The sequence below is a fragment of the Lates calcarifer genome, linkage group LG23, assembly GCF_001640805.2.
Source record: "Lates calcarifer isolate ASB-BC8 linkage group LG23, TLL_Latcal_v3, whole genome shotgun sequence".
Lineage (NCBI taxonomy): Eukaryota > Metazoa > Chordata > Actinopteri > Centropomidae > Lates > Lates calcarifer.
In genome coordinates, this window is record NC_066855.1 from 3,525,531 (window position 1) to 3,547,231 (window position 21,701).

The 21,701-nt window shown below is 45.8% G+C and overlaps 2 protein-coding genes across 3 annotated transcripts; one reads left to right on the top strand and one right to left on the bottom strand.

Annotated features, from left to right (window-relative positions):
• Positions 1-508: 508 nt before the first annotated feature.
• Positions 509-4,704, bottom strand: si:ch211-141o9.10 (probable endonuclease 4). 2 transcript variants are annotated; one of them, XM_018685478.2, is made up of 8 exons: positions 4,403-4,704; positions 3,353-3,519; positions 3,053-3,262; positions 2,734-2,916; positions 1,627-1,758; positions 1,254-1,358; positions 1,018-1,147; positions 509-795 (listed from the first exon to the last, which is right to left on the bottom strand). In XM_018685478.2, the coding sequence occupies exons 2-8, from the start codon at positions 3,516-3,518 to the stop codon at positions 735-737; spliced, it is 987 nt and encodes a 328-aa protein (XP_018540994.1). In that variant the 5' UTR covers position 3,519; positions 4,403-4,704; the 3' UTR covers positions 509-734. The 2 variants fall into 2 exon arrangements, with proteins under 2 accessions (XP_018540994.1, XP_018540993.1); XM_018685477.2 differs by lacking the exon at positions 4,403-4,704 and adding an exon at positions 3,939-4,086.
• On the top strand, positions 3,928-21,452 carry tnrc6ba (trinucleotide repeat containing adaptor 6Ba). The gene is given in 23 exon segments (XM_018685467.2): positions 3,928-4,075; positions 5,856-5,945; positions 7,238-7,259; positions 7,447-7,884; positions 7,983-10,979; positions 11,651-11,815; positions 11,915-12,114; positions 12,276-12,350; positions 12,455-12,472; positions 12,474-12,665; positions 12,859-12,978; positions 13,193-13,318; positions 14,241-14,411; positions 14,844-14,957; positions 15,065-15,266; positions 15,375-15,542; positions 15,736-15,879; positions 15,967-16,110; positions 16,958-17,050; positions 17,261-17,464; positions 17,815-17,882; positions 18,086-18,225; positions 18,911-21,452. Coding segments are annotated over 22 exon segments (6,435 nt in total). The 5' UTR covers positions 3,928-4,075; positions 5,856-5,888; the 3' UTR covers positions 19,488-21,452.
• The last annotated feature ends 249 nt before the right edge of the window (positions 21,453-21,701 follow it).

The window sequence follows — 21,701 nt, forward strand, 5'->3', positions numbered from 1 at the left end:
AAGTGACATTTTGTTGCCACTGCATTTTACCTCAGAATGATACTTTATATTTGGTGTTTTTCATTTCTGTAAATGTTCTATGTGGGAAAAGTTACTTGCAAACTTATCTGATCTCTCTCAGAAATCATTCAATCATCATTTCTACTTTTACTATTAAACAAATTGACTTTGTATAAATGTGATTGCACTCATAGTGTTTATTGTAAATCTAAATCAAATTTACATAACCCTTAAGAGAAGGATCGTGTGTTTTACAAATAATGGCTTGTGAACAGATCAGATAAGAAGATAAAAGTTACTAATAACTATATTTTTATTTTTTATAGTTTTGCTAATCATTAAAAATTAAAAATGTGACTGTCAGAAATGCAAATGTGCTCACAAATTGGATTTTTATACTTTTTTTGTGTCTGCAGCCACTGAGGGGCTCACATTATGTTTGTTTCATTTGTGTGTTGTTGCTGCCCTCTACTGGTTCAATCTAAACACAACAACTCTGCACAAGGTAAAAAATCTTTCAACACATTTATTCAACTACAGTTAACTACACTTAGAGACAAAACACATTTCTAGATCGAAGCTTTTAACATTCTGATTAACAACCACACAACTTTTGAGCCTCACCACTCGTCCACTTTGGTCCTTGAGAAACACTTCAGTTTTCTTAACAGACGTGAGCTGTGGTTTCACACTGGTTCATTTTAGCCGTGCTAGTACATGAGTAGATGCATTTTCTATTTCTTCTCACAGAGTGAATAGAGAAGTTCAATCTGCTCAGCGTACTCAAATCCTGGCCTGTGGGGGAAGAACAGAACAGAACAGAACAGTATTCTATCGTCACCAAATTTTCATTGACTACATCAAATAACAACAGTTCTGACTTTAAAAGTCAGTGGCTCACTGTAATGTTGGTTACATTTTCTGACTTAAACACTGAAAGAAAAACCTCTACAGACTCTTCCACTGTTATGACTGTATTTTTCTCATATAGACAGGCTAATTGTGTCTGCATCTCACCGTCCAGGCGTCTCCAGGATCAGGGGGATGTTGTCTAGTCTGGGCTCATTGACAATGTCTCTGAAAGCAGAGATTCCGATTTGACCTTTACCGATGTCTTCGTGGCGATCGAGGTTGCAGCCCAGTTTACCTGCAAATCACAAAAGATAGAAACAGCAACGACAGAGTTTATTGACTCAGTTTGATCATTGTAAGTACTGTAACTGGAAGTTGCTGAATATTTTTTCTGACTGCACCTTTGGAGTCGTTGAGATGGATGGCTTTGAGATAGTGGAGCCCCACCTCCTGGTCAAACTTGTTGAGCATGGCCTTCACTCCTCCCTCTGCAGCCAGGTCATATCCTACCAAGGCAGTTTTAATATTTTATGGCTTCACATGCGTCTCCTCCAAATCAAAAGCAGCCTTGTTTTAAGCTTGATTATGATGCAGATTTCCAAACTTGAACCAGAGAAAAACATTTTTTTCCTTGTTCACTTAACTGCCCATTGAAACATAGACTGTGTTGACTTTGGGAAGGAAATGGTGCTGAACGCCAACTGCTGATAGGAATTCTAACCATCCTTTACTGATTTTATTGAACAAAAAAAAAGGTCAGTCGGTTTCACTTACCTGCTGCAAAGGCATGGCAGGTGTCCAGACACACTCCCACTCTGGTCTGGTCTCTCACTTTGTCTATGATGCTCTTCAGCTCAGAGAACTTACCGCCCACCGTGCTGCCCTGACCGCTCATGTTCTCCAACACTGACCGCAAAAGAAGGCACCGCATCAGTCTGATACACCCATTTAAATAAGTCACATGTCCCTCAGCCTGCTACAACACTTAAAACACACACCCTACATTGATCTGGCTTCTGTTGTTTGTGCCTGATGCACAGCCTGAGGGTGCTTCTTGCTGCTGCTTCAGTGTTTTTTCAGGCATTGCACTGCAGTGTATTCTTGTCACACCGGTGGCATTTAGGGTATGCGAGTCAAAAAGACTGCGCTCGGTGCCGTGAATCACAAGTAATGCAGCAGCGGTTACAAGCCTGCAGTCAGTAAAGGTAAATCTGAGGTCAAATCGCTTTTGTAAGAGATGGTAAAATATTGCTAACATTTGCTGCCTGATAATTGATTCGTGGTAGTGAAATCATTAATCTTCCTGAAAAGGTTCAAAACATATTAAAGCCTGATTTTATTAAGTACATGCAAAAGGATTTAACCCATTAATCAAATGTGTGCGCACTGTGCTTGGCTTTGACTAAGATCTCCTGCAACACTGAGATTAAAACACACAGTAAAGCAATGTCGAGCGGAAACTTCCTATTGCCTGTAATCAAGATCAGCAAAAGGTGTTATTTTTGAGGTTACAGTTTGTAACGTTTCAGAGAAAATATCCCATTAAATGCCTGTGAGTCAGTGTTGTGAGGTTTCTCTTTGCCAATGCAGTCTTCCTGTGTTCAACATTTCTCATTACTCTTTTTTTCCCCTGCCACATGACATAATTTTGCAGTGTTTGCAACTGGCACATCTGCACTACTGATTATCTGGCATCATGTTACTGCTAAGTTCCTGTCTTTCTTGAAAATTTATTTTTTATAGCAGTGATTACGATCTATCTTACAGCTAACACGCTGCTAATTCAGCTGAATATGACCTGTTGGAATAGACCTGTTCAGTAATTCCTCACAAATACAGCAAAAAAATGTGGCATAACAGGGGAAAATTCACTCCCTGTACCTGTAACCACGGCAGGTGTTTGCTGGTGAGCGTGGTTGATGGCGCCCGCTATCTTGTCCACACACTGCTCAGTGGTGATGGAGCCCAGCGAGGAGCCGGGGTGGAAGTTGTAGAGGTTGAGGCCCAGGAGGCTGCAGCGGCTGAGCTCATCCACCAGCAGGGCCTGGCTCTTCTCAAACACATCTGGGCGCAACATGTCAGGAAAAACCAGAGGAGGTTGTCAGAAGAGAAAGAGGAGACACAGCTGGAGGGATGAACTGAGAGTGAGAGAAGAAGGGAGAAAAGCCAAGGACAGAATTTGAAGGAGTGCATGACAAACCCTCTTTAGGAGACCCGCAGTTCATTAGGTAAGATCCATGAGGCAGGATGTGAGCTGGGTCAAACCCTTGCATGGAAACCTGCTCCCGAAACTTGTCTGCAGCTGTCTGGTCCAGCGCAGGCCTCTTCCATGATCGCTGGGAGCCCAGGAACAGGGCAAAACTGCTGCCACCCATCTCTGTGCAGGACTCCACTGCTTTCCAAATCCCACCTGCGGGGGACACATAAGAGGCAGCATAAGACTTGTGAGGGAGTGGATGTCTCTTAGAATTACTTAGGAGGAGGTGGCATTAGACCTTACCTTGAATGCCAACATGAGCTCCAATGTATTTCTTATTTCCACGCTCCTTCCTCCTCCTGTCTCCTCTCCCATCAGCCTCCTTCTCCTCGGTATCCTCCCCTTCTTTCTCTCCTTCCAAAGCCTCTTCAGTTTTCCTTTTCCTTGCTCCTCTCTTCCTCGGAGCCATGCTATTCAGAAAGAGAAAGCTATGAGCAGCAGTTATGAATTAGCGAACAGCAGCAAACTGTTTTCTGTTTATGACCTCAGTGGCTACTTTAAGGGGTATATTGGGGAGGACTTGAACTGCTAAGCATGTATAGTAATGCCAAGTTTGACTGTCAAAAGTTTATGAAGGTCAATAAGCGTCTTTTATGCATCCCTCTCGGTAGGAACCAACCAGTCAGAGAGCTTCCACGCAGCTGCCAGAGGCTGGCCATTGGAGACGCTTCATACTGAGCAGCAAAATGGCCGCCCGTCAACCGACTGACTCCACAGCGCTTTGAAATTTAAATTCTTCTGCACATTAGGGTTTACACTATTACAACGTTAGTACTTATTTACAAATCAGTAGCTTATTACGCGTGTATTTTCATCATCTGCCACTTACTTGACTATCTGCTCAGGCGTCGCTGTTCTTGTAGCCTCGACGAATGCCTCAAAAAGCTAAAAAAAAAATCGCACTGAAGCACTTTAGCTAAGCTAGCTAGCTAGCACGCTAGCTTTTCTTCATATGTGATTCTTGAGGTGAGTAGCTGAATTTGTGGCTGATATTTCTAAGGTTCTTTTTTAACATGTCGTGATTTGTATGCTTGCAAAATGACAGGAACAACTGTGTTGATGAAAGACCGTGTAACTGCGCTCGGTAGCTAAGCTAAGCTAACGCCGCTAGCCTGGCTACTTGTAGGCTCTGTCAGTAGGCAACTTAGCTTACCCAGCTAGCTAACGTCCGATAGCATTAGCACTGATGTAGCAGTATTTGTGTGTGTGCATTAGCAGAGCTGGGTATGTGACTCGGTGTATTCGCTGTTTAGAACCGCTGTGTAAACACAACAGAGCAGTTACTAAACTTACGCAGGTTGGTCTCGTTAGCTTGTTAATGTGCGCGCTTGTGCTGTATCTATGGGGAGAAACCACTCCTTAATGTTAGCCATCGACGAAATAGTCTACCAGGCGCTGCCTTCAAAATTGTCGCTTGTATGAACTTGTAAGGACTGGGATGACGGTGGTTTGCTATTTCCGTTGATACACGGTTCAGTTTAAGGGACTCTAACCACCTCTGTGTCTTCGCTTTTTCGCGAACGGTTTTGTGATTTCTGTGCTGCAGCGTTAGCTAGCTAAATACCGCTGAGCTTGTCACAACGTTGACAGGACAACAGGTAAGGTAACATTCGCTTGTGTAGCCTCTATCCGTGATTTGAAGGGTAGCTGGACTAGAGCTGAATGCGGTCCTGACAGCTCATAATAATCAGTCTATCTTATCTGGCTTTCTGGCTTGAGGTCAGAAATGCTTCAGGTAGGATGTTGGGCTCGTTTTCTTTGCCTCTTGGAGGTGTTATGGCAGAAAGCAAAAAAGAAATCAAATAAAGACAGACACCGCCAGGGCTCAGAAGTTCACTAAGTTAATGCAGTCAAACCCTCTGTTGTCTAATGAGTTTATTAAAGGAGGATTTATATTTCGACATAGGAATGTGAGCTGAAATATCCTGTTGGATTTTGGTTGTTGCTGCTGTTTTAAAACAGTACATTTAAGTTGAGTGACAACATTTCCTATGCCTGTTGGACTGTTACAGTTGAATTAAAGGAATAGAGAATGCCTGGCTACCTACATTGCAAATACTCTTTTGTCTATGAATACATTCAGAGCTCATAACTCAACCCTAAAATAGACATATCTGATTAAAAATACAGTGTCAGTAGTCCATACCAGCTTGTTCTGTGTTCTTATATCAGGGATCCAAATGACACTGCATATTTGGTGTTCTTGGATGGCACATATTTCTTGTCTTCCAGCTGTTAAAGAGCCTAACCCTGACCGACTTTTTGCTCATACTCCATCTTAGTAACAATTCAGGCACGAGCATGGGTCTCACTTGTTATGGTTTCCTCAGCCACATGCAGACTCAGTCGGTCTGCTGACAAAATGAACTGGCTGACTGAGTCGAGCCTATTGTAAACTGTCTAAAGTTGGTTGAGCCTATGAGTGTGATCGGCTTACAGTATTCTGCATGCTTCCGATAGGGATAATTACTGTACTTGTTGCCCACATGTCCAGCAGTATTCTTAGCTCTAGCACCTGATGGCTGATTCATCCAATCAACCATGTAGTCAATTGATGTTTAAACACATGGATGAAGGCTCATGTGGCAATGTAGCAGCTGTGAAGTCGCTTTTCTCCTTGAGTTTAGTTGCAGTCATCATTAACTGTATATTTGTTTGAGGCAGTAATTTCCTTTACACTCCAAGACACTATTTAAAATGGTGACCGTGTGGCCACGTTATTAAATTTTCCTTTGTTTCTTTCTAGAAGAAAGGAGTATCAGGACAGGAGCAGTAGTTCATGGAAGACAAGAAAAGGAAAAAAGACGAAAAAAGGAAAAGGGAAGCCTCTCAGAAGGTGAGTGTGTTCATTTTGTCAGCTCTTCGTTAATACTCCAGGGTCAGCTGTATACTATGTGTGTTCACACAATATGCTGGATTAAATGGTGCTCCCATCACTGAAATACCCTCAGATTAACTAGCCAGCAGCAGATTAACTAACAGACACTGCTGACTTTTAAAATAGCAAAAACGGTTTGATTCCCAAGGGAACCACATTCGGTTTAAAGTTTTTGTTATGTTGGGCTTATGATTTGCATCTGCTTCACACAATGACTTGCAGTTTCCTCCATCTGTGTTCAACACCATTGAACAAACATGCAGCAAGTTTGATAACCTTTGAGAACAAATCATGTTATATTTTGTTTGGCGTATATTATTTCCCTTAAATTTTCTGATAAGGTGTTGTTTCGTCTTATTTCATGTTGTGTATTTCTGAATTAAGACTAAACTGTATTCATATTTTCCTGTACTGTCAGGCTGGTTTTATTTACTGTCTTGGATGTAAATATCACTCAAACCACTGTAGGACTTGTACATAGGTAAATCTGGATGTGTGAATGATAGTTTTTAACTTTCAAGGGGAATTTAACTTGACATGAAAAGATTGCGCTTGTTGCAGATCATTTTGTCGTATGCTGTTGTCTTATACTAGTTGGGTAGATTTAATTCACATCTGTATCCTGCCAGATGCTGGTTCATGGCAATATGAGCTTGGTAATATTAAATGTGATGCCAAACACTTAGATATTTATTGTTCAGCTCAAATTATTTGTTTTTTGGGAAGGCAGAATGATGGTACTTCAGGATGAAGTGTTGTCATTTTAAATGGAGTGATCGTTTTTTAATAAATCAATATGTTTCTTGAAGAAAACAAAAGTTTGCAATGAGCACAATTCTGAAAGACTTAATTGAATTGGAAGCAGTTTTAAGTTATTGCTGTTAGCAATATTAAATGTAAGAAGTGAGGAGAAGACAGAAAATTACGTCTATCAGTGATGACAGAACGCTGTTAAAGACAAGGCAAGTCTCAACAACTACATGATCTTGAATGTGGGCAATGATCCAGTTATTATCCTGGCACACCTAGACTCTGAAAATGTTTTTTCTTTATCTACCCACAATTCCAGTGTCATTCTTGTGAACCCCATGCTGTCTCCTGTCTTATACTTTCTTTTTCATCCCTTCACAAATCGTGTTGTTTGACATGTTGAGTTTTGACATTTGAAATGAAGTGTATTTTTGTCCTCACTTTGACGCTTTTGGAAGAATGATTTAGCAACTAATGTACTTTTTTCCTATTCATTTTAGGTTACAGAACAAAAAAACAAAGGTAAGCGGCACAGTGACAGTGTGGTAACTTCCCTTATCTCTCCTTATCCCTTATTTCCTTATCTCTTTTATATCAAACTATGTTAACATTTACAGAAAATTAACTTTATACTGTTTTAGATGCACTCGGTTAAATGAGACTTAATTTCTTCCCCTCTGTCTCTCTGTTTTCCTCACCCTTTCCGCAGTGCCAGACTTGACCAAGCCGGCGTCTACCCAGTCTCCTGCCACTCAGAGCAGCTCTGCCTCCCCCAGCCCTGGACCCACCCCCTCTGCCTCCCCATCCCCAGCCACCTCGGGCCCTGGCAGTGCTGCCACCCCGTCACAGGGCGGCAACAATGCCAAGCGCCTGGCGGTGGCCAACGGACAGCCCACCTCCACCACCAGTTCTTCCTCCACCGCTGGCGGCCCCAGTGCTGCTGGGAACGGCAGCACAAGTAGCGGAGGCGGAGCCCAGGCGCCTCAGCAGCAACCGCGCTACATGCCGAGAGAAGTGCCGCCGCGATTCCGCTGCCAGCAGGACCATAAAGTGCTACTGAAGAGGGGTCAGCCGCCACTGTCCTCCATGCTGCTGGGAGGGGGAGGAGGAGGGGATGGCCCAAATGCAAACATGGCTGCTGTCTCAGGTAAGATTTAGGAATGCTGTGGGTCACATTTAGAAGAGGTACGTTCTTTTTAAAGATTCTTTAAGACCATCTCTCTCAACATTTCTTCCTTTTGACAGATTCTGGTGCGGCTGCCTCCTCATTGGCCCTCACCTCATCATCAGTTGCTGCTTCTACTACTACTTCTAATTATGCAAATTCCATGTGGGGGGCGAGCTCAGGCAGCCAGACCTCCTCTCAGGGCAGGGAGAAGGTGATTGTCGATGGCAACGACCTGGAGGAGTGGCCTAGCATCGCTGGCAGTGATGGGGGAGGAGCGTCTTTCACCAGGGCTGGAGGGGGCAGCAGCAACAATGGAATGCCTGTGAACAGCATCAGTGCCTCTGGCAACCAATCCTCACCCACTTCCTCGTTCTCTTTGCCCAATGAATGTATGCAGTCGTCCAATGGCGTGGCATGGGGGACGGCTGCCTCCCAGGGTCATCTTGGAGGAGGGAATGCAGTAGCTGCAGCTGGGCCTCTGCTACAACAGCCCTCCTCACTTTCCAAAGCCTCCGCTGTGCCAGGGAGCCATGATGCCAGTGGCCCCGTCGACGGCAGCAGTGGGATTCCAGGTGCCAACTTCAATCCAAATGCCAACCCTTCGGCCTGGCCTGCCCTGGTGCAGCAGGATGGGCCCGCTGCTGCAGGGGAAGGAGGTCAGTCTTCCTTCCATCACCAGGGCCCTGGAGGGTCTTTGTCTGCCAACAACTCTGCTTCCCTGGGGCTGGGAGGCGGGGCAGTCGGGGTGCTGGGGGGTCACCCACCTTTATCTGTGAATCAATCAAGCACCCATCAGCACCAACTTCACCAAATGCAATCCAGAGACAGAGAGATGGGAGTGGGGAAGTGGGACAGCGAATCAGCGGGACCAAAAATCGCAGGGGGGGAAGGGATAGGGGGAGGAATGGACCGTGGTGTTGGAGGCGGCGGGATGAGTGTGGGAGACCACAGCCTTGCCTCCTCATGGAGAGGCCAGCCTTCTTACCCTGCAGCTAACTCCAAAACGGGTGCCTCAAGGACTGATGGATGGGAGGGCGGAGGAGGCGGCACAGGTGGATTCGGAGCTGCTGAAGGGGATAATGGGACCTCGGGTTGGGGGTATCCAAGTTCCACTAGTGGGGTTAATGCTTGGGGCAGTGCTGAAACTGGGGGAAACAGTAGTCAAACCTCTGGGGTATCTCAGGGAGGGTGGGGGTCATCAGGAGTAGGAGGGGAGAGAGGAGTTTCTGGTAGTGATTGGGGTGGGAGCTCCTCTGGTATTGGAGGAGCTAATCCAGGAGGAGAGGGAATGGGTGGAGCCTGCAGCAGTAACAGCAGCAGTAGTGGGGGCAGCACAGCTGGCAACCCCCCGGCCACCTCCTCGTCTTCCTCGACAGCCACCACTTTGACCAGAGCTTGGGACAATCAGAAGGGAGAGGGTGAAACTGGGGAATGGGGTGGAGGAGGAGGAGGACAGGGGGCCCGGGGAGGATCTTCATCCAGTGGCGGAAATTCCAGAAGCGGGAGCGGACCTAACAGCAGTCACAGTCGTCCTCGCCGCCCGGCACCAAACGCTGAAACTGCCTTACAGAACCTGCTAAGCCGGTCTGATCTGGACCCACGGGTCCTGTCCAACACAGGCTGGGGCCAAACACAGATCCGACAAAACACAGCCTGGGATGTTGAAGAACAAGGAGGACACAGCAAAGGTGGATCATCATCAGCTACATCAAAACACCCATCTTCTCTCTGTGGTTCTTCTCAATATTCTGGTGGACCCAGGACCCTAATCAGTGATTCAATGGGACCAGGGCTCAATCCCTCCCTGGTTCAGTCTGCTGGGTCCTCTGGAGAGGGCTGGGAGAGCAGCAGCAACAGTAGCAGTAGTGGAGCCTCTCTGTCTGGGAGAGCTCCACCACCTTCAGGCTCCAACATGAGGAATCTTGGCGTCTCACAATCTGGGCCAGCGACCACAGCGGGACCGGGTATGGGGCCTGGGGTAATACCAGGACATAACCAGCAGGGGAAGGCTACAGGCTGGGGTGGAGAAGTGATGGGGGCTGGGGACAGCCAGGAGGCCAAGGGTTGGGGTAGTGAGGAATGGAGGGACAGTGGTAGAGGAGGAACTGGAGGAGGATGGGGTGATCTTGGGCAACAGGGTGACCCAGTGAGTGGAGGCTGGGGAGGAAGTCAGGAGGAGAAAGCAGCAGGGGGTTGGAAAGAAATGGGTGGGAATGGAGGAGGAAGTGGGTGGGGATCGGGACAAGTTGGGGCAGGTAGGGACTGGGGAGAGCAAGAGTCCAAATCAAATAGCGGGGGAGGGGGATGGGAGGATGAGAGGAAGAAAAGTGGAAACTCAGGTGGGGATTCAGGTGTGGGCGGTTGGGGAAGCTGGGATGACAGTGCTCCCCGGAGGACCTGGGGAGCAGGGGGCACAGGGGGAGGAGGGAGCGGAGGAGGCGGGATGGGTGTCGTGGGGGCAACGGGTTCAAAAACCCATCAAACCTGGAGTGGAGGAAACAAAATGCACCAGATGCCAAACAGCCAGTTGGGCTCCATCACAGGCCCACAGGCACAACTGCAACAGCAACAATCACAGCCCCGCAATCAGCATCCACAGCTGCAGCAAGCATTGGACCAAGGGGCTATGCAAGGGGGCGGGGGGAGGAAACCCATCTCTCAAGCCCAGAATCAGAACCAAAGCTCAGGCTGGGCCTCGGGACCCATCCCTGGCGGCGGAGGAAGTGGAGGCGGATCTGAACCGAGCGGTTGGGAGGAACCCTCGCCGCAGTCTATTAGTAGGAAAAACGAGATCGATGATGGAACATCGGCTTGGGGCGACCCGACGCATTACAACTACAAGCCGGTCAACTTGTGGGATAAGAACAGCACCCCTGCTGGCCAGCAGCCGCATGTTCAGGGTCAGGCCCAGCAACAGCAACAGCAGCAGCAGCAGCAACAACAACAACAGCAGCAGCAGCAACAGCAGCAGCAGGGACCTCCAATACAGCAACAGCCTAGCAGGCAGACTGCAGGACTCGGAGGAAACAGAGACTTCAACAGTGGCCATGGACCTGGGAAAACTTCAGCTATGGGTGAGCCTTAAGAGACTGTGGATTTGGCCACAATATTGTGATTTTTAAGCTGTTATGAATTATAAAAAAACTTCATATGTTTCTCTATTTTTAGTAGAGTTTTCTTAAATTGTAAAGACGGGAGGAACAAAAGAGAAGATCTGATTAGCAAACCTGTTTCTTGATATCTTTCTTTTTTTTTCTTTTTTGCTTTAAACATTAATATGCTGGCTGTATGTGAAAGTTTCACACAGCTGTTTTATGTTGAAGTTTAGTTTAACAAAGCAACAACTGAGTCATGAGAAATACAGTTGTTTTTCCAGCCAGGCAGCTGCTCGCTATCTCCGCAGTTTGATCTCAAAAACCACAGCAACAGCAGCCAGCCTGCCACAATACTGCACCGTCAGTTCGTGCTGTAACTAAGCACAGCTGAGGTTAAATAAATACATTTTCTGTAAGTGTGTATTTTCAGAGGACATGCTTTGATTCAGGATCAATGTGCCAGACCACATCAAGCTAAAAACTAATCAGAGGATATACTTTGTTTTCAATTGTTTAAACAACTGTAAACACACAGAGCAGTTCAGGTGTCATCTGCAAGAATGGAGCCCAGACTTGAATTGAAGGAAATTGGTTGGATCTCAGTCAGGTTTCTCCATCTTGACCTGTTTTTCGTCAATGTGTGTCTGCAGGTCCGTCAGGTTGGGGTGGTACTTCTCCAACTAGTCCTACAGTGGACAATGGCACAGCAGCTTGGGGGAAACCTAGTGATGCCCCTACAGGCTGGGGAGACCCTGACAGTGCTGGAGGGAAGACAACAGGCTGGGGAAACCCTTCTCCCAACCCCATCAAATCTGGTTAGAAAATCAATTAAAACTAAAGCAAACTGTATGTGGTTTAAAAAAAAAAACAGCTGGAAAAGAGTTTTAATTGAATCACAACTTTTCTTCTCGCAGGTTCAAAGTCTATGCAAGATGGCTGGGGGGACAAAGAGGGCTCTGTGGCAGCCTCGCGTCACTCGAGCTGGGAGGATGAGGAGGAGGGAGGCGGCATGTGGAACAGCACCGGCTCCCAGGGAAGCAGCTCGTCGTGGGGACAGGGAAGCAACGGCGGCGCCTGGGGACAGAGCCACACCGGGAAGAAGCCCAGCAACAAGGTGAGTTACTGGTGGGGGCAGATGGATGTTGATAAAAGAAATTAAAAAATAATGGTTTATTCTGAAGAAAAAGTGCTGAGGGGAAAAAAAGAAATTCCACCTTATCCATAGTTTTCCTCTGTTTAAACCCTGAAAGAACTCACTTTGTATTTGTCACTCAGGGTCCACTGAAGGCTGGTGGAGGAGACTCATGGATGAATCCCATCAACAGACAGTTTTCAAACATGGGGCTGCTGGTAAGACAGAAAACGTCTTAGCTCTTTTTTAGAGTTTTATTTTGGCAGGGCAAAGCAGGAAATGTTGAACAATGCTCGGGGATGATGATGGTCGTTATTTTCAGAACGATGATCCCAGTGGCCCGAGACCTCGATCTGGCGCCGGGTTCTCTCCAGGAGAAGAAGATGGAGGCGGAGAAAAGAAGCATGGGAATTAACGATTACAATGGAGACATGAGGAAGGGCGGAAGAGTAGGAGGAGGAGGGGGGATGGCTTATCGTCCACCTGGTTCCAAAGAGGCAGCACCTGGGGATGCTGGATCCTACTACGACAAGGTAACGCCCCTCTTCCACCTCAGCAGTCTTTTTGTCTTTCTCATGTCTAGATAACATTTTGTCCTTTATCACTATTCTCTATATCCTCTTGTGTTTCTACCTTTTCTTCCTGGTCTGCCCCATTTCTCCTTGTCTCACCCCCTCCGTTTACTACCACTCGAATTGGTCTCCCCCCTGGCTGTCACTGTGACAGACCTTGCCTTTGACCAATCAAGATGGGTGCCCTGGGGAGGAGGGTCCTTGCTCTCTGTACTCACCACCCACTGTCTACAAGCCCCATTCCCTCTTCAACCACACTATCCCTTTTAGACAAGTAAGATAACCGCTCCTCTTGTTTCTGTCCCCACCATCTTTACACTAGATTCTTGTAGTTGTCTGTTTTCGTAAAAGATAATCATACAGTTACACCCCCATAAATTTTCCTTCTCCACTTTGATGTCACATTCTTCCATATTAGTGTGCTTTTCGTGTCTGTTTCTCTGCTGTTATGGATTTTCTGAGGTTTAACTTTCCATCTGTAATCACAGGGCGGTCACAGTATCTTTGGCAGCGGTGGAGGGATGGCTCAGTCAAGACACCAGCCAAGTGTCGCACCCATAAACCAGTCCCCAGGGATACGAGCGCAAGTGCCTCATCAGTTCCTGTCACCTCAGGTACTTAAGCTTTCGCCTTCACTCTGCTAATCAGTACTCTTTCACCTGGTATGTTTCACGCTTAGGATTGACACAGGAAGTATGTGGGTTGAGTGTCAATTGTAGGCTGAGTCATCTTTACTGTTTATGTTTGACACTAAGTAAGCAGTTAAAAAAGCAGAGTTACTTCAGGTTGGAAATTCGTTTAGCTTTTTGAAATATCCAGTTCTGTATTCTTGCTTGTAAGGGCAATGTCCGAGCCTCTTGTTGTGATGAAGCTTTTTTTAAAATACTCAAAGGACTCAACGGAAACCAACATAGAATTTGCTACTAGTGTATGTGTTGACACGTGCTGTTTATGAAGCCAAGATGAGAGAAAACACAACTATATTGCGTGGGAAAAGAAAATGTAGACACCTGCTTTCGATGACATTCGCACCTCCGTTCTCTTAGCACGTGTTGATTTTAAGGTGAAAACTTGCACCGAAGTGACGGTGGTGCAACTTTTATTTGCACTTTGCCTCAAATGTGGGATCGGCACAGTATATCCAGGTCACGCGCCAGGTCGCTTGCATACGTTAAAGGCTTTCTGACATGATGTGTAATTGCCTGATTCTTCTTTCTATGGGCTTGTACAACAGGGGCTCTGCTGGGTGTGTTCATGGAGTCCATTAGTCAGTGCATAATCACTCCTCAGGACAACACTGATCATGCTTCCTGCTTTAAGAATACAAAGTGAAATGCATGTCTTGTCCAGGAATTGAATCAATTACATCCACTCTCTCAGGTCGAGTCACTTGTTAACACCAGCTAATGAGAACATGAAAGAGAATCATTGTTGATTTGGAAGAAACGCTAAGCTAATGCAGTTGCCACTGGTTACAGCACCAAAGCGTTTCTGTGGTAACAGGTGTGCCTGCCTGCCGTTGTGTCTGTTCTCCAGGTGCCAGGCTCTGTGCTGAAGCAGATGCCCCCTCCCAGCGGGAGCGTGGGGGGTGTTGGCGGCGTGGGAGGAGTGGCAGGAGTCGGGGGAGGTGTGTTCCCTCCACAGCTGTCCCCCCAGCATATTGCCATGCTCAGCAGCATCTACCCACCTCACATTCAGTTTCAACTGGTGAGAAGCAGCAACAGTACATCTCTGAAAGCCACTGCATGGATGTGGAGATTTCACAATAATAAATACTGAAACATATGTTTGTACTATTCAGATAGATGGTGTGTGTACATATATATACATGACAAAGTTGGGATTTTACTCTCCTTGTATCTCCTGTTTTCTATCAAAATCATTCCAACGCTGATGTTTCCATAAAAAAAACTTTTGTTAAAGCTGTGATTCACTGTCCAAATATTTGGATAATGACGTTCACCTCCTAAAGGAGCCCAGAAAAAATGACACTTCCTCGGTCTGCATAGCATTCAGTCGACAAATGGGTTTGTCAGTGTAAAGCTTGAAAACCGCCGTGCAGATTACATTTTTGTCTCTGTTGCCGTCTCACTCCTCTGTTGTTTCTTTTTCTGTTTCGTTCTGTCTGCGTTCGTTCAGGCTTGTCAGCTCCTCCTCCAGCAGCAGCAGCAGCCACAACAGCAGCAACAGCAGCTGCTGCAAAACCAGAGGAAATTCACGCCGAACGTGCGGCAGCAGACTGACCCTCAACAGGTACACACATACAGAGTAATCCCCATATATCACACACTCCTTTGTTAGCTTTTTACTTCCACGTTCCAGATGCTGACTTTGACTTTTTTTGGGTCGTGTCTCTGCAGTTGGCCAGGATCATGGCAGTGCTCCAGCAGCAGAGGCAGCAGCAGCAGGTTGGGGGTTTAGGCGGCAGCTCCAAACTCTCCCCCTCCCACCATGGAGGTGGGTTAGGGGGTCCCAGACTGCCTGTGGCTGACCCCCTGCCCCATCCAGGTCTGGCAGGGTCTGTGGCTGACCTGCACCAAAAAACTCTTGGACCGTACTCTGGTGAGCAATTCTTCCTACACTGTTTTTTTATTTATGAGTTGCACTACATTTCAAATAATAATCCTCCCTATTTTTGCCACTGTTCTCTGTGTCTCTTCCTGTGAGCAGGTTTTGGTTCTGGGGTGAACTTACCAGGTCTGGACCTTGGTGGTTCTGTGGTGGGTGGGCCTGGTGGCATGAAGGACCTAGGGGGTCAGCAGTCCCGCTTCAAATGGATGATGGAGGGCCACTCTTCTCCAGACACATCCTTACCTGAAAACGCATTCCATAAAAATGGTGAGCTTGTTTTTTGTTTTGTTTGTTTCTTTACACAAACCTTGTGTTTGATAAGACCTGGGATGAATGAGCGTTGAGGCACATTGAGCGTTAATGTGATTAGATGTGAAGTCACATATTGAGGTGATTTGTGAACCCATCTGGTGTTCAGTGATGTAACACACATTACCATCGCCCTCTGACAACCTCCCAGGTCCCGTCACCCCCATAAAGATGCCGGGGGGCTCGCCCTACTCTCAGTACGACATGATGGTTGGAGACGGGCTGAGTGACAACTGGCATCGCACCCCTGGCAAGATGGTTACCAAGCCTGCTGCCACGCCCAGCTGGCCCCCAGGTTAGTGTCGCGTTAAAGAAGATCCACGCAGGTTTAAAGTAAGATAACAAAACGCTCCAACAGACCTCATGTGTGTTCCCTCTGTAGAGTTCCAGCCTGGCGTGCCCTGGAAGGGAATTGACCGCGTCGACCCTGAATCCGACCCCTACATGACCCCGGGGAGCATGATGGGAAACACGGTGTCCCCCAACCTCAATGATACTGAGCACCAGTTGTTACAAGACAATACAGGTACGGCGTTTGTGTGATGACACTGCTTGAACTGAACAATATCCAGCAGTTGATTTACTGTGTCATTTAACTGATTTGTTTTTTCTAAGCTTCCCGGGGTTATTATGTTTCTTCAGTTTCCAAAATTGTGTGTGTAATTTGGTGTTGAATTTTGTGGGAGTTTTTTTTTTGCATTCTTAAACAAGTCATACAAGTCATGTTGTTTGTAGGTTAAGATTCCTTCAGTGTTATTATCATTATTATCCTCCTCTCCAAAACAAACAGACCTGATAATTAACACTGGTAAAAACACTGAATAAAGTAGTTTCACATGAAAAATTGACGTCTCTCCGAGATGTTCTTGGGTGGACACAGGACATCGAGAGGGAAAACCCTGGAACTCTGTTTGAAAATATCTGATTTGAGTAAAAAGTCAAAGGTACAGACGAGTATGTGTACATAACAATTTGAAGGTAGATGTTTACTCTGATTCTCAAGATGCCCTTCAGCAAGAAACATCCAGTCACTTTATGTAAAATTCTGTTTGCCACTAATGGTGAGTGGAAACATAAAACTAAATAAAACAATCTGCAGCTTAAATATATTTACTTTTTTAAAGTCAGGGTTTCAGTTTTGGATGAATTCAGAGAGTTTCCTGTTTTTCTTGGTTCAGTAGCTTTTAAAGAAAAAGATGAAATGGGAATAAAAACACTGAAGCAGTGGCCCCTCCCACCACAAAACTCCATCCTCTGTGTCAAATAGAAGTTTCTTAGCCAGTAAACAAGTCTACATAAATGTGTATGAGTTTGATTTATTGGAATAGTTTTTAGTCATTCGGTGATAAAATCATTTCTAACTCTGTTTACAGATTCCACCCCTCCCCTCAACACCTTGCTGCCTTCACCTGGTGCCTGGCCCTACAGTGCCTCAGACAGTCCCCTCAACAACGCACACAACTCAGGTAACCACACACGAGCATACACCACGCCAAACAAGGAAAAACACATCATTCCTGCCATGTAAGCCAGACATAATGTTAGTGCGTATTAGTAATCGTTGACTGACACATCTCTGATTACAACACCGCTGCTGTTACAGGTTGAGCTCACATTTGTCTGTATACGACCCCTCCACACCCTCATTCACTTCTCTGTCCCCCCCTCCCCTGCAGCAAAGTACACAGACTACAAGACCAGCTGGCCCCCAGAGCCCATTGGACACAAATCCTGGAAAGCCAGCCGTGGCAGCAGCCAGTCCCAGCTGTCCCGCCCACCTCCAGGACTAGCCAGTCAGAAGCAGCCATCACCTTCCCCCTGGTCAGGAGGAGCCCCTAGACTGGCCGGCAGGGGCTGGGGCGGTGGCTCCAGCACCACTGGTAAAGCCCTAACGCATTTTTCATGTTGTTTCAGTTACAGGGTTGTCCCCCTTTCCCCACTCAGCTGATTTAAATGTCCACTGGAGATTTAAAACAAACAACACAAAACAAAACCCCTCGCTCTGATTGCTGAGATTCAGCACAGTGCTCTTTTGAACTTAAGAGTCCATTTATATTTGATTTGAAGAGCAGCCAAGCCTCGGTTAAAGCAGCAGTCAAAGTTATTCATCATTTATTACATTTCAGAAGCCGAGGGGAAAAACAGAAAAGGGTTGTGTTTACAGGGAATGTGGAAAACTCACACTTCTTTCCTCTCTCTCTCTCTCTCTCTCCTCTCTCTCTCTCTACAGGCTCGACCTGGAGTGACGGCAGCTCTCGGGAAAGCTGCTGGTTGGTGCTCAGCAACCTCACACCACAGGTAGACACGCACACACACGTTTTTACAAATACGACGACTGAAACTACTGAGAGGAAAAACCAGAGTGACATGTTTTTAGTCGTGGTTGTTTTGTTGCACACGTATCATAAACAGGCACAAAAAAGTAATGCCACGTGGAAACACTGCTCTGCATTCTGCAAATCATTATCACTCACTGTCGTCCGTCTTGTATATTCCTTTAGATTGATGGCTCTACACTGAGGACCATCTGCATGCAGCACGGCCCCCTGCTGACCTTTCACCTTGGCCTGACCCAAGGAACAGCCCTGATTCGCTACGGATCCAAACAGGAGGCAGCCAAGGCCCAGAGCGCACTGCACATGTAAGACTCTTACAACCTTTCTGTAATGTCACTGTCATGTCTGGATGGTAAATATGTAGCTGTAGTGAGCAGCCAGTTAGCTTAGCTTAGCACAAAGACTGGAAATGGGGGGAAACAGCTAGCCTGGCTCTATCCACAGCTCACTAATTAAAACACATCTTGTTTCTTTTATCTGAACAAAAAGGGTGATGTGCCAGACTGTGTCTTGGTCTGGACTAGTTGCCAGGCAGCCAGGAGAGACTCCAGGAAGTTAATGGTCTTGACCGAGAAATAAGTCCAGCTGAAAATAAAGTGTAATTTTTAAACTAATGTGATTGTATAGATCAAACAAACAAGATGTAACGTGTTAATAAGTGAACTTTAGACATGGCGGTAGGTGGAATTTTTTTGCTTCCAGTATTGATGCCAAACTAAACTTCATTTTTCTTTATTTCTCAAACTATTCACAGACTTTTGTGGGAGGCACTGTAATAAACGTTTATCAAATGTATTAAATGTTGATGTTTTTACTTTGGATTTGATGAAACTTTCAAATATGAGGCCAGAATAAGCTGGAATCTTCTCTATATTCAATAATACTTGACAACTATTAAATCCTGAAACAGGGAAAACAGTACCTCATAAAAACAAGAACTTGTATTACATTTAAATTATAATTTATTGTTCAACTTTTTTCTTATGCCAGGTGTGTTCTGGGTAACACCACCATCTTGGCGGAGTTTGTGAGTGAAGAGGATGTGGCTCGCTACATTGCACATTCCCAGGCCGGAGGAGCAGGTAGCGGAGGAACCACAGCCGGATCTGCAGGCTCCGGGCCTACGGCGGCCTCCGCGGTGGGGGCTAACAGTAATGGAGGAAGCTGTGAGAGAGGTGGAGCAGGAGGCAGCAGCAGTGGAGGAGGAGGAGGAGGAGTAGAAGGAGGATCCACAGCTGGTGGAGCAGGAACCGGAGGAGCCGGGCCTTCCAGCTCCGGGTGGCAGAGTCTGGACAGCACAGGCAGCTCATCGGACCAGTCCGCCACCCAGGGGCCCGGGCTGGGCATCTTCGCCCAGTGGAGCAGCAACGGGACCGGGGTGGGCGGGGCTGTAGGCGTGGAGGCCGGAAGGCAGGGCCTATGGGGGGGAATGGGTGGGATGAGCGGGGCGGGTTACCCTAGCAGTAGCCTCTGGGGTTCCCCGGCGCTGGAGGATCGTCACCAGATGGGCAGCCCCGCCTCGCTGCTGCCAGGGGACCTGCTGGGCGGGGGGGCCGACTCCATCTAAGGGTTTGACTGACACAAACACACACACACACACACACACACACACACACACACACACACACACATATATATTTTACACCCAAGTTGTAATACATATGTCACACTCTGTACTCATTTACATGCAGAGGTGACGTGAATTAAAGCTACACTGGTCACCCAACATTAATACAACACACAGGCTACATTCAGTACATGCACACATTATTTTGACACATACACATTAAAACCGCTTAACTTTAAATGAAGACAACAGTAAAACTTGAACCGGGGAAAAAGGTGAAATCCATTAAACTCTTTAGGACTCAACTGGATAGCTCTTTGTCTTTTTACTCCAAATCCCACCATCTGCATTCAGAGACCCGATCACTCAGGCATGCACTGTAGACAGGCTCAGCCAGAGTCGTACATGTCAACAAGTTTAGCTATTGCTGTTTTTAGTGTGCCACAATTTTTCTTTTTCTTTTGTATTACTATTTAATGGTCGAATCTAAAAATTCAGACTTGCAGACTGAGCCCTCGTAGACCTAGCAGGCGTACTTCTGAGTTCTCACGTTTGGAAGCTTGAGAGTGGGGGAAGGATATGGAGTTTGTAGAAAATTTGGGACGGCGCCACACTACTGAGTCAAACGGACGATCAGCAACTTTTGAGATCTGGAAAAAGGAGAGCGTTTTTAGTAGGTACCGACACCTCTACCTTGGTGGAAATATGCCATCAACATGGGACCCAGGGTATTAAAAAACAAAAAACAAAAAAATCTAAACAAAAACAACATTAGCCAAACTTGCACTATATGCCTCTGGGGTTGTTGTTGACACATCCTCCACAAATCCCTCCATGTTTTGAAAGAGAGCTACAACACAACAACTACACAGACCTTACAGGACGACTAAATGTTACAACAGCAGTGGCCTTGGCTAACACCCAGCGGCCGCCCGCCCGCCATGTCAGCAGCATCACACCTTCTCATCAGTTATACACTGCTCTTATATTTGACAAGCAAAATTGTATCTCCTTGTTGATGTACGTCAGTTGTTTATCATTATTATTTGTGTTTTAAAAGAAAAGAGAAATGTATGAAACTTTGTGGAAATCCAGAGATGTCCTCTCTCTCTCTCTCTTTTTTTTTTTTTTTTTTTTTTTTGCCCTTCAAACACTGACCTCGCTATTGTATTTTTTCTTACTCGAGAAATCAAGTTGGTTATTATATATTGTCATGATGTTAATGATGACTATGATCACTTATTTACTCGCTGTACAAGGTGCCCTCCTTGCCTGCCTGTGTGTGCATGAAAGGAGTGTTGACAGTATGACCGAATGGAGGAGGATGCGATGAAGATAATGATGATGATGATCGGGAGTGTCTGTGTTATTGCTACAATGTTGAATGTTTTTTTGTTTTTCCTTTCTTGTCCATGAGAGATTCATGAAAAATGTTTGTGTGTGAGCGTGTGAGTGTGTGTGCGCTTGCTTTTGAACACTTATCTGCTCCAGTCAGGGAAGTGAATAGACGTTAATCTGACAGCTTGCATTTGAGAGAAAAGGTGTGTGTGTGCGTGTGTGCGATTATTGTGATGGCTAAAAAGTTCAAAAACATTGGCACTATTGCATATGTCTCTTAAGTTGTGTTTTTTAGCAGCATTTTGTTCCTGTTTGTATTTTTTTTTTCTGTCAAATGCAATAAGAGAATGATATTTTGTTTTTAAGACGAAGCAACCAACTGAAGGCATTTCTGTTAAGATGCCAAATCCTACCATACCAAGCTGAGCTGGAACAGTGTTTTACAGACACGTTAAAGACATTACATGTTATGTTTTACTGTTTGTTTGGTAATATGTATCAATTTAAATTAAGTCAGTCTTTATTATCACTCCTGTTCAGGATGTTTTCATTTATTTCAGATGTTACAGAAAGGTGAGGAAATTAATTTAAAGCAGAAAAGAACAAGATAATAAAGGTTGAATTGAAGTCTGTGGTGGTTTGTTTGTTTGATCTGTGCGATGGAAGTTTCCACACTTAAGAGGATGTCAGAAAGTCATAGCATATTTTCTTTTGCTGTTTTAAATGCCGCCATGTTTTTTTCTGTTTTAACTTGTATTTTTAGGATGAGTAATTTAAGTGATTACAAAGCAGAAAAAAACTTTCGAAGTTGAAGATTTCCCCTTTGATTTACTGCTTTGGGAAAATGTATCTTAATTTTGCCTTTTTTGTCCTGCG